Raw genomic sequence first — 13,056 nt, forward strand, 5'->3', positions numbered from 1 at the left:
CACGAACAATTTAAAATACCTACTGTATTCAGAAATATAATATTATCACCTTACCTATGTCACAGTATAATAAAGAGTACTATCGCAAATATTTAATTGTCATTGATATCATGTTTGTAAGTAACTACATATGAATTGAAATGAGATGTATAGTTCGGGAAATATAATTTGAACGTTTACAATATAGTAAACGTCCAAATTATATTTCTCGAACTATAACGAGTAGTGTAGAAGTGATAGATAGATATAAATATAATAATAATATTATGGTTAAAAGTACGGGCGAGTTTCGCGTCTGATTATTTATCTATTGCAGATTACCGCTGGTAAGAGGCGACACCTGTAGATGTGATGCAGCAGCCAGAGCGCGCGGAGCCGTCGCCGCGGACGCATCAATCTGTTGGCCTTTCGCGTGCCGGTCCGCCGCCCACTTGTAGAGCTGCCGACCTAGACAACATCACGATCGCTAACGAAACGCTTTGTGTCGTTTTATCACAGTACATATGAGTGCGACAGTGAGAGTAGCGTATCGATAGGAGCATAAGCGATTGGAGTTTTGTCTAGGGGTGCAGGCGCCGTGCTGTGCCGTCGCTGCCGACGCCGCTGTTGTTGACGACGCCTAAGTGGAACGATGCCTACCTACTACTTCTTGGTGTTTACCGGCACTTATACACTGGTATGTTATAATGTTAATATGTTAAATCGACACTGCTATGCGAATATTATAAATATTATAATTATAAAATTGTATAATTGTTCACTTCAGCCATAATCAGGTTATGACATTATAAATGTTTTATTTCTAATCTAAAATCTAGAGTCGCTTTTGGTACCTAGAGCTCGTAAAGAAGTTCTTTACTTTTTAATTTCACTGGTCACAAAAAACATATTAAAGAAAATCCTTATAAAAAAACATCGAAGGGCCAGAACCTTCTCCCCTGACGAACATTTTAGTAAAATTTTCAGATTTTTTTCGTCGTTATCGATAATACGCTTCTTAGGAAAGAATTCTGCGTGTGGGAGGTGGTTAATTAATTGAAAATGAAAAGTAAAAATTACAGACATTTTAAAACGAATAAATATTGTGATCTTTCCGAGAAACAATTATCGACAATTATGTTTGTTAGTATAAAAATGTAATTGCTATATATAGCAATAATTATATAATTGCTATATATGACACTAGTAAGCAGTGTTTTATTGGTGCACAAGCTAGCAAGGCGAAATGCATTATTGTTATTTTTATTTTTTGATTTATTTTGTTTAACAAGTATTCCATGTTAGAAAGATATCATTGAATGTGGAAAATTAGCCGCAAAATGACATGTCATATCATTGGTTTTACGTACATAATTTAATTATAACAATTTTATAATATAGAAGAATTAGTTATATGTCGAAACCGATATTAAAAACGAGATGGGCCGACAGCAGCGCATTGCGCGTTAAATTAAATACATTTAGTTAAATAGGTATTGTCACTTAATAGTTCAGAAATGTTAGTAGGTAACTAGTTATTAGCTACTTAACTGACATTAGGTAAGTTTAATGTTTTATGAGTAAAATGATCTCATGGGAATCTTAAGTAAGATATTTGATGTCTATAGATTACATTTTTTATCGCTTTGAAGAGTTTCTTGTCATTGATAACGTACTCTGCCGAATACCACGCTAATGATATGGCGTCACATGTGGGACCAGCCCTTATCTCCCTGCGCCACATTTACCGATTAGGTAAAGAAAGTGTCAAGACTTTGAGTATTGAGTGCCTATAGTGTCATAGAATCATATCCAGCTATAAGAATATGTTTTTCATCACACCCGCACTTTAAATGTGCTATTGCACGCAGGCGGAGCGTGAGTTATAGGAAAATCGTTCTCCCAAGGGAATAATGAAATTTCTTGTACCGTACTTAACTTTTTTACATCTATTTACATATTTTTTACATTGCGAGTGTGATGAAAAACATTGTCTGTAACTCGGGGAGTATGAATATTACTAACTCGAGTCTTTAAATCGCTCCGGCAAGCCGTCGCGATTTAACTTAGTCTCGTTAGTAATATTAAAGTTCCTCCTCTTGTTGCACAATGTACTATTACAGCACGGAATCGCAATTCTTTTAGATTAGCAGCTAGTACCTGGAATCTTTTACGACTCCAAGCTCCATTTAACTACTGATAAAATGACTATTTCACGAGGACTAATAAGTTTAACTAACATGTGCCGTCAGATACTTGACACTAACTGTTATGTTATGGTTTTTTCACATTTAGAAGTCATTATTATATTTATTATGAATGAAAACGATAAAAATGTCGTATTTATAAAAATGCTATATACCATAGTTAGTAGTAGTTCCTGTTAATGAGCTTAACAACACAACGAGTCAAAGTAGATAGCTGTGTAAGGAAAAAAATGCTCTGACGTTTTTTGTTATATTTTTCAAATGAATCGGGTTGGAGCAACATGGCGATTTTTTGAATAATCATCTATCAACAATATTGAAGAGGTTACAACAAAAAGTTTTCTTATTGATACGAGTTCAATAATGCTGGCTGGTCATTATAACACTTTACGAAGGAATACTTTTCGTACTACATTTGTACAAGTATGTAGGGTACATAACCCAATCCAAGTCCTTAAAAGACCCACGTTGGGCGCCAATGTAGCCAGCTAGTTCGCGGAGAAAATAACTAAGGATCTTCTTGTAAACAATCTCAGATCTTTGTTTATCTTATTGCATGTATCTATACATTGTACAAACATATAAATTAGCACTGAAGATGTCACATTAGTGTATAAAAATGTAGGTGTCGCTAAGTCACTAGTATCAAAAATTTTTTTTTTAAATATTTGACATAAAAAACCCTATGTTAATGTTGACCTAGAGCCTTCTGGTTTTTGGCATAATTTTTCCTCTTTAAGTTATTAACAACATATGTGTTTGCCAAAAAATCGAACCAGTAGAGAGATTTTAATTTTAAAGTAATTAAAACAAAATATATGACCAAAAAACCGGTTTTTGACCCTAAAATTGTTCAACTTTGATGTCAAATATCACAGAAACAATGAGCTGTGAAGTAATGATGTAGGGACGCCTGGCCGGATACAGGCGGGCTGTCGATCGCTGGTGCGTTCATTCAGCCCAGTTCCCTGGAGTTGGAGCTGCAGGTTACTGTCCCGGCTGCCCTCCCACACTTCTCTTCTCAAATCTTCTTGTTTTCCTGCAGAACAGAAGGACATCTTTAAGTTCGACATCCTTGAGTTCATCTTCTCTCAATCTGTCTCTACTTAATGTCACGGTGCCGCATATCACCGCATATCGCGGTGCCGCATACATGATACATTCTGCTAGTAAGTGCAAGCTTGTGATGAGCAACGGACATGCATTCAACAAGTATCTGAAGAAGAGAATCGGGTCCAATTAGGTATTGCGCCCTGTTTTCTAACAGTGACTTGTAGTGAATAGGTATATTTGCGATTTGCGACTTTACTCACAAAGGCTTGTTTTTATGACTTTCCAAGTTTACAGTTGTTGATAATATTTAATCGAAACGAAACTGTTTCGAAATCTGCAAACTCTTTTATAGGTAAATAAAATAAGCGAATTAACGTGACCGACCAGTCGGATTAGGTACAATAAGCGAACGCGCGTACCTACTACTATTTTAAAGAGACTCATTAATTAGTTAGGACAATTCCAATGTCATTGATCATTGATTTTTTTGTATAAGTATTTGACTTGACCTTTACTTAGGGTGCTTGTACACGGTGCCGCCTCCGCGCCGACACTGTCACATCTCGGACACTGGCGATCAAATATATGAAAGAGGCGCGTAAGGCGCGTTCCTAGCACACATTCTAAGCTCGTGTAGGTGAACGCGTACCATGACTGTATGAGTGAGATATGACAGGTCGACTGGTCGGGTTTTTGAAAGGTGGTAACTGTGAGGTAACCGAGAGGGGGTGGGCGGCACTTTCAGCGGGGAGTGGGAGTGGCCATACTGTACGATAGTACTCTTTATTATACTGTGCCCTTACGGCCTCCGGTAAACTTTGTTGAACCGTAGTACAGTCAACAACACAGCTGTGAATACAGACAAAGTGCCAAAAATATGTATACAGAACTTTATTGCCTGTACATAAAGGTGGGAATACCTACATATTTTTGGCACTTTGTCTGTATTCACAGCTGTGTTGTTGACTGTATGTACTCGTATGTGAACATTGTGAACACAGGATGTCACGATGAATAAGGAAGGATCTAACGGGCTAAGCTATGGCACCGTCGCTGTTGATTATTGCGTTAGTGATACCAAGGACCATTTAATACTAGACTGATATAGCCCATACAAAAAAGCGTACCCCTGAAAAAAGCTTAGTTTTTGCTGTAAAACTAGATGGCGTTGTTTCGTAACCCGGGAGTGGAAAAAAACATATTTTCACACATATTTTTACTTGTTTTTATATTATACTATGAATAACTATCAAAAAACTTTATTTTAATATCAAAATATTGGCTCAAAACACAATTTTTACAAATTATATTTTTTGGTCGGCCTCGACGTAGTTGTGATCGCTTCGCTGGCTAAGTTTGTTCGCATGTTGTCTAATTATTGCCAAATAAAATGACTAGATGACGTTGGTGGACTAGGAAAATGTCACATCCGTTTCGTTGTTCATTAATATAATATACTTAGTGATAATAAACCTATATGTTGAGCTCAAATACGTTCAACAAAACGCAATCATTGTGCCAACCACGTGCCAACAGATGTGACATCCATGACACATCACAAATGTCATTGTATGATTTATTGAATATTCATAATATGGATATTAAATATTTTAGAATCGCAGCAGCAATGCGAGTAGAGATACAGAATTAATAACTGTATAAATTAATAATTGTATGACCAATGACCTCATACATAAATTTACCAGTTTAGGTGACAGAAGGCGAATCCAATTTGTAAACATTAAATGTGCTAAGGAAAAGAATCTTTCCGATTTTCAACGGGACACGGCTGAAGGGGCGAGCTGGTTTCGACTGCGCCCATGCATCTCAATTGTCCAGAAAGTTCATTCGAAGATCATTTTGCTTATAATAATCTGAGTAATCACAGTGAATGGTTTGACAGTATTTCAGCTAACATGTAGAGAGACTTGCTAGCTTCGTCGGTCAGGCTTCGTCTTGGACACAACGCGGATAGTTAGGCCGCCAGGTGTGGCACTTTGGATTACGTTTTTATAATAAATTAATGATAGTTTGTATTGTTTTGGTAATATATTTTCTACTCGTATACTACTCGTTTGGTACTCGTATAAACCTAAACTGAGATAATAAATGAATAAAAGGAAATAATTAGTGAAACTCTGACATAAGTAATAATTAATGAGACTAAATGCGTTTTCACATTATCCGATCCGATATCGGATGTAGGACTGATACCCCATACATTACAGGCGCTATCTTGGATTTTTTCCATTTAAATCCTTCCGACATCCGATATCGGATCGGATAATGTGAAAACGGACTAAGACAATAGATACCTTGTTAGTGTTATATATCTATGCCTATGTATATCCCACCAAAAACATTCTGTAAAAAATAGCCGTCTCGATGGAGCTGCTTGTTTATCTCTAAAAAGTAATGAAATCTACATAAAGTTCCTTACTGCGATTTCTTTATTATTATAGTTAACTAGCCTTTGCCCGCGGCTTCGCTCGCGTTAAATTCGAAAATCTCTCCACAAACTTCCATCCTCCATTCTAAGGAAGTGGGGGATATAAAAAGAGACAAAAAGTAGCCTATGTCACTTTCCATCCCTTCAACTATCTCCACTTAAAAAATCACGTCAATACGTCGCTCCGTTTTGCCGTGAAAGATGGACAAACAAACAGACACACCCACTTTCCCATTTATAATATTAGTATGGATAGATGTTGTGTGACTTGGCCGTTGAAGTGTAGCGGTGCTGGCGACAGATTGGTGCAATGGTGTCATGGAGCACCTGGTTATAAACTTCTTTATATACCCTTGTGTATAAAGAAGTTTATAAGTTTCATATTCGATGGTCCGAGCTAAGGTTCGTAAAGCCACGAAGCCGAGCTGATAATCATTGTCGCTAAACGCCGATCGAAACGCAGTAGCGCATAGTAGTCGACCATCCAACGCGTACTTGCTCGTACGCCTATCACCCACTTGACGTCGCGCCAACACTTTATGGAAAAAGCGGGTTTTCGACAACTACCAATAAGATTTTAGACATTCAAAAATCTTCAATAATACTCAACTGTTTCGGTCGCACTCGTTCACATATAGGATAGGATTGGTATGAGCGAGACGGCCAGGAGATTGATTGTCAACATGATATCTATCATAAACACCGTTCGAAATGGCCTCATTAAAATCTAAATTTTAAATATATTGAAAGTAATATTACTAATCATTGACGTCACGCTCAAAATGAAAGAGATAGAAAATTTGACAGTATGGTACTCTTTTGCATGATTGTCATAATTCAAAATAAGAACGATGGCTTGCGTTGTAAACAGGGACTGAAACATGACACGGGCCCCTAGCGTCATCTATATACTTTTCACTGTATCACTTGTAATGCCGTTGAACTACCGCGTGCGTATTTAAAAAAAAAAGACATTTTTATTTAAATGACACTCTTAGTGACATCTAGTGACATAGATTTACGGCTGCCAACGGGGTACGGTATTTAGTATGGACTCTGCTGGTCCTTTATAATCGTCCTTGGTGATACTAAGCTTCTACGTCTAATGGTTGGGCAATACTTGCAAAAATTATGATATTCCCAAATATAGTTTATGAAACCGTTGTTTTCGAGAGGTTAAAAGTGTCAAAACTGACGAGGGGAGTGGGTAACAAAAAGACAGTACAGGGCGGGCTGAGGATTCGTCCAGAAAATGCTGCAGTAGAGTCTGCTGTGGAGTTTTTGTAGTTGTTAATTGTATGATCTCAGTTTGGGTTCTACCAAAGTAATTCCCTTAATTGATTATATATGTGCCTCAAAGTAAGGCATTGGTTCCTTGTCCGTTTCAAGACACCCACTGTCCGATTCAATGCTACATGCGTTATGAAACGGACATAAATGAGATAAATCAAATATAGATTTTTCTCACTAAAAATGAAGTTTCATTAAATATGGTGTATTAATAATTATACTATAGTATATCCGAAATGTATGAGGATAGTTAACAAGTTCCTAAGTTTTTAACTACAGTAGGTATGTAATCTTGCTTCAAAGTTAAATGTCCGTGTCATGGCGGATCTCCCCTACTTACCAAAAACATGCTGCCTGTGTGCACACAAATACGTTTTTGGGGAATAGTCTGTCTTGTCTTGACATCTGTATTGTAGGGTTTTAATCTATGGACGATCCTGTGAATGACAAATAAAAGAACCGGAGTTTTCCAGCGTTTACCAGCTTGCTTGCAATCAATTCCGAAATACGGTTGAATGGATTGAGAGGTAATTTGATTGGCACAGACTACACAGACACCGCATTATCACGTATTATGAAGCGTTTACAAAGACCGCCACGTTTCTAGACAAATGTAGTTTTTACCCGCAGCTTCGCTCGCGTTAAATTCGAAAATTGTGGACAGCTCCATACTTTCCACCGCCCATTTTAGGAAGTGGGGGGGTTATAAAGAAACAAAAAATACCATATGTCACTCCATCTCTTCAACTACCTACCTATCTCCACTTAAACAAATCACGTCAATTCGTCGCCCCGTTTTGCCGTGATAAACGGACACTTTCCCATTTATAATATTACTAGCTTTTGCCCGCGGCTTCGCTCGCGTTCGAAAATTGCGGAATGCTCCATACAAACTTCCGCCCCCCCCCCCCATCTTAGAGAAGTGGCGGGTTAGACAGGGGCATAAAGTAGCCTACTTATGTCAGTCTCCATCCCTTCAACTATCGCCACTTAAAAAATCACGTCAATTCGTCACTCCGTTTTGCCGTGAAAGACGGACAAATGGACAAATAAATAGACACACACACACTTTCCCATTTATAATACATATTAAGTATGAATTATGGATTACTGGTAAAACACCACGATTTGAGCAGCGCAAGTGAGTAGCATTTTACACTATTATATGCTACCTAGTATAAGAGCACATGTAGGTTCAAAACTCATAGCTTATAATATAATTAATATTCTAAAATTATACGAGTGTGGATCAGGCGATTGCGATCCTATACTAAATTACTACGGGAGGACATTTGTGGGGGAGACGAATGCTCTGTCTAGTAGTTGAGGTGGTCTATGGATGACCCTAATTGTACTAGGGATATGTCATGTCCTCATGTCACACACACCACAAGTGTTTTTCTGGAGTACTTCATCACTGGTTATTTGTGATGAAAAATATGAAAGCGGATGCATCAAGAAGATGTGTTTACTGTTTGTAACTAATATTCCTATGAATTGTCAACAACCGTTTGAGAGATCAAGATCATGAAACTCATGTTGAATTCTGACCTACGAGGTTTTCGTTTCAGACGGGTTAAAATTGTTTCGTATGTCCGTATGTTCTCCCCTACAAGTGGCATAGCTCATGTACTACCTCCTCCTCCTTGCGTTATTTATCCTGGCATTTGCCACGGCTCATGGGGGCCTGGGGTCCGCTTTGACAACTAATCCCAAGATTTGGCGTAGGCACTAGTTTTTACGAAAGCGACTGCCATTGACATCTGACCTTCCAACCCGAAGGGTAAACTAGACCTTTTGGAATTAGTCCGGTTAAAGCGGGCCCTAGGCTTCCATGAGCCGTGGCAAATGATTGGAATTAATCCGGTTTCCTCACGATGTTTTCCTTCACCGAAAAGCGACTGGCAAATTTAAAATGACATTTGCGACCCGGGATCGAACCCGCGACCTCCGGAACGAAAGTCGCACGTACTTACCGCTAAGCTACCAGCGCTTCTCAGCTCATGTACAACTATCACAACAATTTTGAGAGCTATATAATAGTACATTACTACAGAGGCCGGGGCAACCCCATTTCCCGCCGAGGTATGTATAGTGCTTTTCTCAAACATGGTATGAAATAAATAAAGTCTACTGAAAATAGTAACTTTGGATGGCTGTATCTCCTAAACGGTGCGTCGTAGCGCAAAAATAATCGAATTTTCGTTCCCCTTTGATGCCCCGTATACGCTTATAAAAAAACAAAAAGTTAAAAAAAACGAAAAAAAAAACGAAATTTTTTTTTTGTATGATTACGCACCCAAAATCAAATATTGTCTAGGGCCCGTACCAGTTGCAGTCGGCACGTCTATAAAGCCCCTTATAGTTTTTTTTTTAATTGGCTAAATACCTGGATGTTATGTCACAATTATCTGTGTCTGGAAATTAAAAAACCGGCCAAGAGCGTGTCGGGCCACGCTCAGTGTAGGGTTCCGTAGTTTTCCGTATTTTTCTCAAAAACTGCTGAACCTATCAAGTTCAAAACAATTTTCCTAGAAAGTATTTATAAAGTTCTACTTTTGTGATTTTTTTCATATTTTTTAAACTTATGGTTCAAAAGTTAGAGGGGGGGGACGCACTTTTTTTTCCTTTAGGAGCGATTATTTCCGAAAATATAAATATTATCAAAAAACGATCTTAGTAAACCCTTATTCATTTTTAAATACCTATCCAACAATATATCACACGTTGGGGTTGGAATGAAAAAAAATATCAGCCCCAACTTTACATGTAGGGGGGGTACCCTAATAAAACATTTTTTTCCATTTTTTAGTTTTGCACTTTGTTGGCGTGATTGATATACATATTGGTACCAAATTTCAGCTTTCTAGTGCTAACGGTTACTGAGATTATCCGCGGACGGACGGACGGACGGACGGACGGACGGACGGACAGACAGACATGGCGAAACTATAAGGGTTCCTAGTTGACTACGGAACCCTAAAAACCGGCCAAGAGCGTGTCGGGCCACGCTCAGTGTAGGGTTCCGTAGTTTTCCGTATTTTTCTCAAAAACTACTAAACCTATCAAGTTGAAAATAATTTTCCTAGAAAGTCTTTATAAAGTTCTACTTTTGTGATTTTTTTCATATTTTTTAAACATATGGTTCAAAAGTTAGAGGGGGGGGACGCACTTTTTTTTCCTTTAGGAGCGATTATTTCCGAAAATATTAATATTTTCAAAAAACGATCTTAGTAAACCCTTATTCATTTTTCAATACCTATCCAACAATATATCACACGTTGGGGTTGGAATGAAAAAAAATATCAGCCCCCACTTTACATGTAGGGGGGTACCCTAATAAAACATTTTTTTCCATTTTTTATTTTTGCACTTTGTTGGCGTGATTGATATACATATTGGTACCAAATTTCAGCTTTCTAGTGCTAACGGTTACTGAGATTATCCGCGGACGGACGGACGGACGGACGGACAGACAGACATGGCGAAACTATAAGGGTTCCTAGTTGACTACGGAACCCTAAAAAAAGAAGACTTTGCCGGCCTTGGCCAGCAAGGTTTGTATGAAAAATTCCATTATTTATCAATCGTCCTAGCCGCACCTGCAACGTCATACTTCGCTGCCAATTATAAGGCACATAACATCAATATTTCATAGGGTGCATTAGCCGGTTGTCGGCCAGTTTAGCAAAACTACTTACGCATTCAAATGGATTTTCTGTACAACATATTCGACAAAATTTTGTCATTGTATGATTTTTAGGCAAAGAATTTAATACAGTTTCCTTTTGGTATAAAAAATTATGACTAACTAACTTAGTTTTCTTTATATAGCTCCGAATATGAAAAAGTAGCAATTTAGCCGGTTGTCGACCACTTCTTTTGGTTCTCGGCCGCTTGTTTAGTTAGTTGTCGGCCACTGTTATTAGGGTTTTAAAATGAATCTTATGTCAGAACTAACAGGATTTATTTTGGAATAAAACAAGTAATAGTCAATGTCACAATGTATTTTTAGTAATATTTTACATTTAATGAGGTTTATAATGGTCCGTAACGTCCATTTGACACGCTGAATTTGCTGGCATCCTTAGGCTACGGCTCATGTCAATAGTTTGTATGGAACAAATATAGGAAATACTTATTATTACATAATAATATATTTTTTGTCGACAGAAAATTTCGTTAAGACAGGAGTCGACGTAAAAAAGGGGAGGTCAGACAGCAGTAACTTACAAACAACGCAATTAATTGACCCCCAAAGACAAATTATTTTGAATCTGGGTCGAGAATATATTGCAGGGCCGACAACTAAATTCAAATTATTTGTTTCTCGGCCGTCATAAATTGGCTAGGCCGACAATCAACTTTAAAAATGCCTGTTCTCGGCCGCCAAATATTTCAAAAAATAAATCAGATTTTAACCAATTATTTCCAAGAAAGCATGTGGCCCGCTGTTAAATGCAATATCAACTTTGTTCAAAATAAGTGTTTTTTGAAGTATTTATTTTATTTGCTCTAATAATATAGGAAAGACAATCGATTAAAAATGACGTCCTTCAAGTCCGTTCTCGGCCGGGGGGCCGACAACTAAATATCTTTGTAAAATTGCATTTAGATACCCGACCACCCAATTTAATTTAATTATATTACATATTTTGAACATTTAAATTGAAATAACATGAGTTCAACTTATTCACAATCTACTTTAACCTCAACAATGGTCTCAAAGCCACGAAAACAATATGTTTACATACCTCGAAAAATGTTGTACCTATCCTAATTTTTTTTATAAAATTTGTCCACCATTCACACTGCTCAAATTGCTTCCGTACACTGACGAGCGAATCAATACGTCACCAAGAAAATAAATGTAGGACATGTCAATATCAAGTGACTTTATGTATCTACCCTCATTTTTTGAAGAAATACTATATAGTTGTCATGTTATTGTAGATTAACTGCGTGGTGGCCGACAACCAGAGGTGGTCGGATAACCGGCTAAACCACCCTACCATGTTTGAGAAAATATATAAATACACGTTTCCTGAGTGACTGACTGATTCTGTGATGCATCATCGCGGAACCCGAAAGTACAAATGCTAAGAGAAGAGAGTTGGCAACTTGGCACACAAGGTTATATTTTATAAAGTGTAGAAGAGATAAGATGCAATTTTGAAAAAGTTCACCCCTGTAGGCCTATTTACATTATATATTACCTATACAAGATACAATAGGTAATATCAAAGTGAGTTATGTATGTTTGTATAGTATTCCACGCCTAAAGGTATTAAAAGGGGACGAATGCTGTAAGGTCCTTTTCAACTAAAATTCTAACAGAAATTCTGACAAAATGGTACTTATGGCAACAGATCTGTTGAACGTGGAACGCCCAAGGAAAGCCACAATTATGTGTTCTACTCCTTGTTTCAGGTCCAGGCGCTGGTACAATTCATAATCGCTCTGGTAGCAATCGCACAGCATTTCTGTGTAATCAACTTCCTCAGAGGCTATCCGCTTTTGATTTACATCCGGTTGCTGTATTTTCATAGTAAGTTATATTTATTGTCTAAAATGTACCAACTGATCTAAACTCAAATGAACCAAGTCAAAATAAACTTTAACTAAAATCTAGCATTAAGCTTCTCACCATATTAAGGACCGTATCGTTAAGTATGAACAATCGCTGATGAAGACATCTTTGAGTAGCCGTATCTATTTGATATTATTTTTTTTCTTATACAAGATTTTCTTATATAAGTTAGGTTCTATGACGTCACTACACGTCTAACAGCGTTTTCGGTGGCCAAAGTTAAAAAAATATTACACACATTTTTAATCGAAAATACGTAGGGCCCACCATACACTTTTAATATCCAAAATCTATAAAAAATGGTTTCTTATGTCAAATACTACTACAGGAAACAATCATTTCTTGTGGCAAATTCGATAAGTCTAGTTACGCTCGCTTACGCTAACTCCGACTTTGATGTCGAATTTATCTATCAAACAGTGTTTATTTATATAAATTCAAAAAATTCGATCAAATGTATATGAATTCTGATGATCGGATTCTGGAGA

At 37.3% G+C, this 13,056-nt stretch overlaps 1 protein-coding gene across 2 annotated transcripts in view; it reads left to right on the forward strand.

Annotated features, from left to right (window-relative positions):
• Nucleotides 1-385: 385 nt before the first annotated feature.
• The window catches only part of LOC125241067, a 40,477-nt gene continuing 27,806 nt past the window's right edge, over nt 386-13,056 (forward strand). For both annotated transcript variants that reach the window (XM_048149366.1, XM_048149367.1), the window contains exons 1-2: nt 386-676; nt 12,409-12,526. In XM_048149366.1, coding sequence (XP_048005323.1) covers nt 632-676; nt 12,409-12,526 — 163 coding nt within the window. In that variant the 5' untranslated portion in view covers nt 386-631. The remainder of the gene's footprint in view (nt 677-12,408; nt 12,527-13,056) is intronic.

Source organism: Leguminivora glycinivorella, chromosome Z (genome assembly GCF_023078275.1).
Source record: "Leguminivora glycinivorella isolate SPB_JAAS2020 chromosome Z, LegGlyc_1.1, whole genome shotgun sequence".
NCBI classification, from domain to species: Eukaryota; Metazoa; Arthropoda; class Insecta; order Lepidoptera; family Tortricidae; genus Leguminivora; species Leguminivora glycinivorella.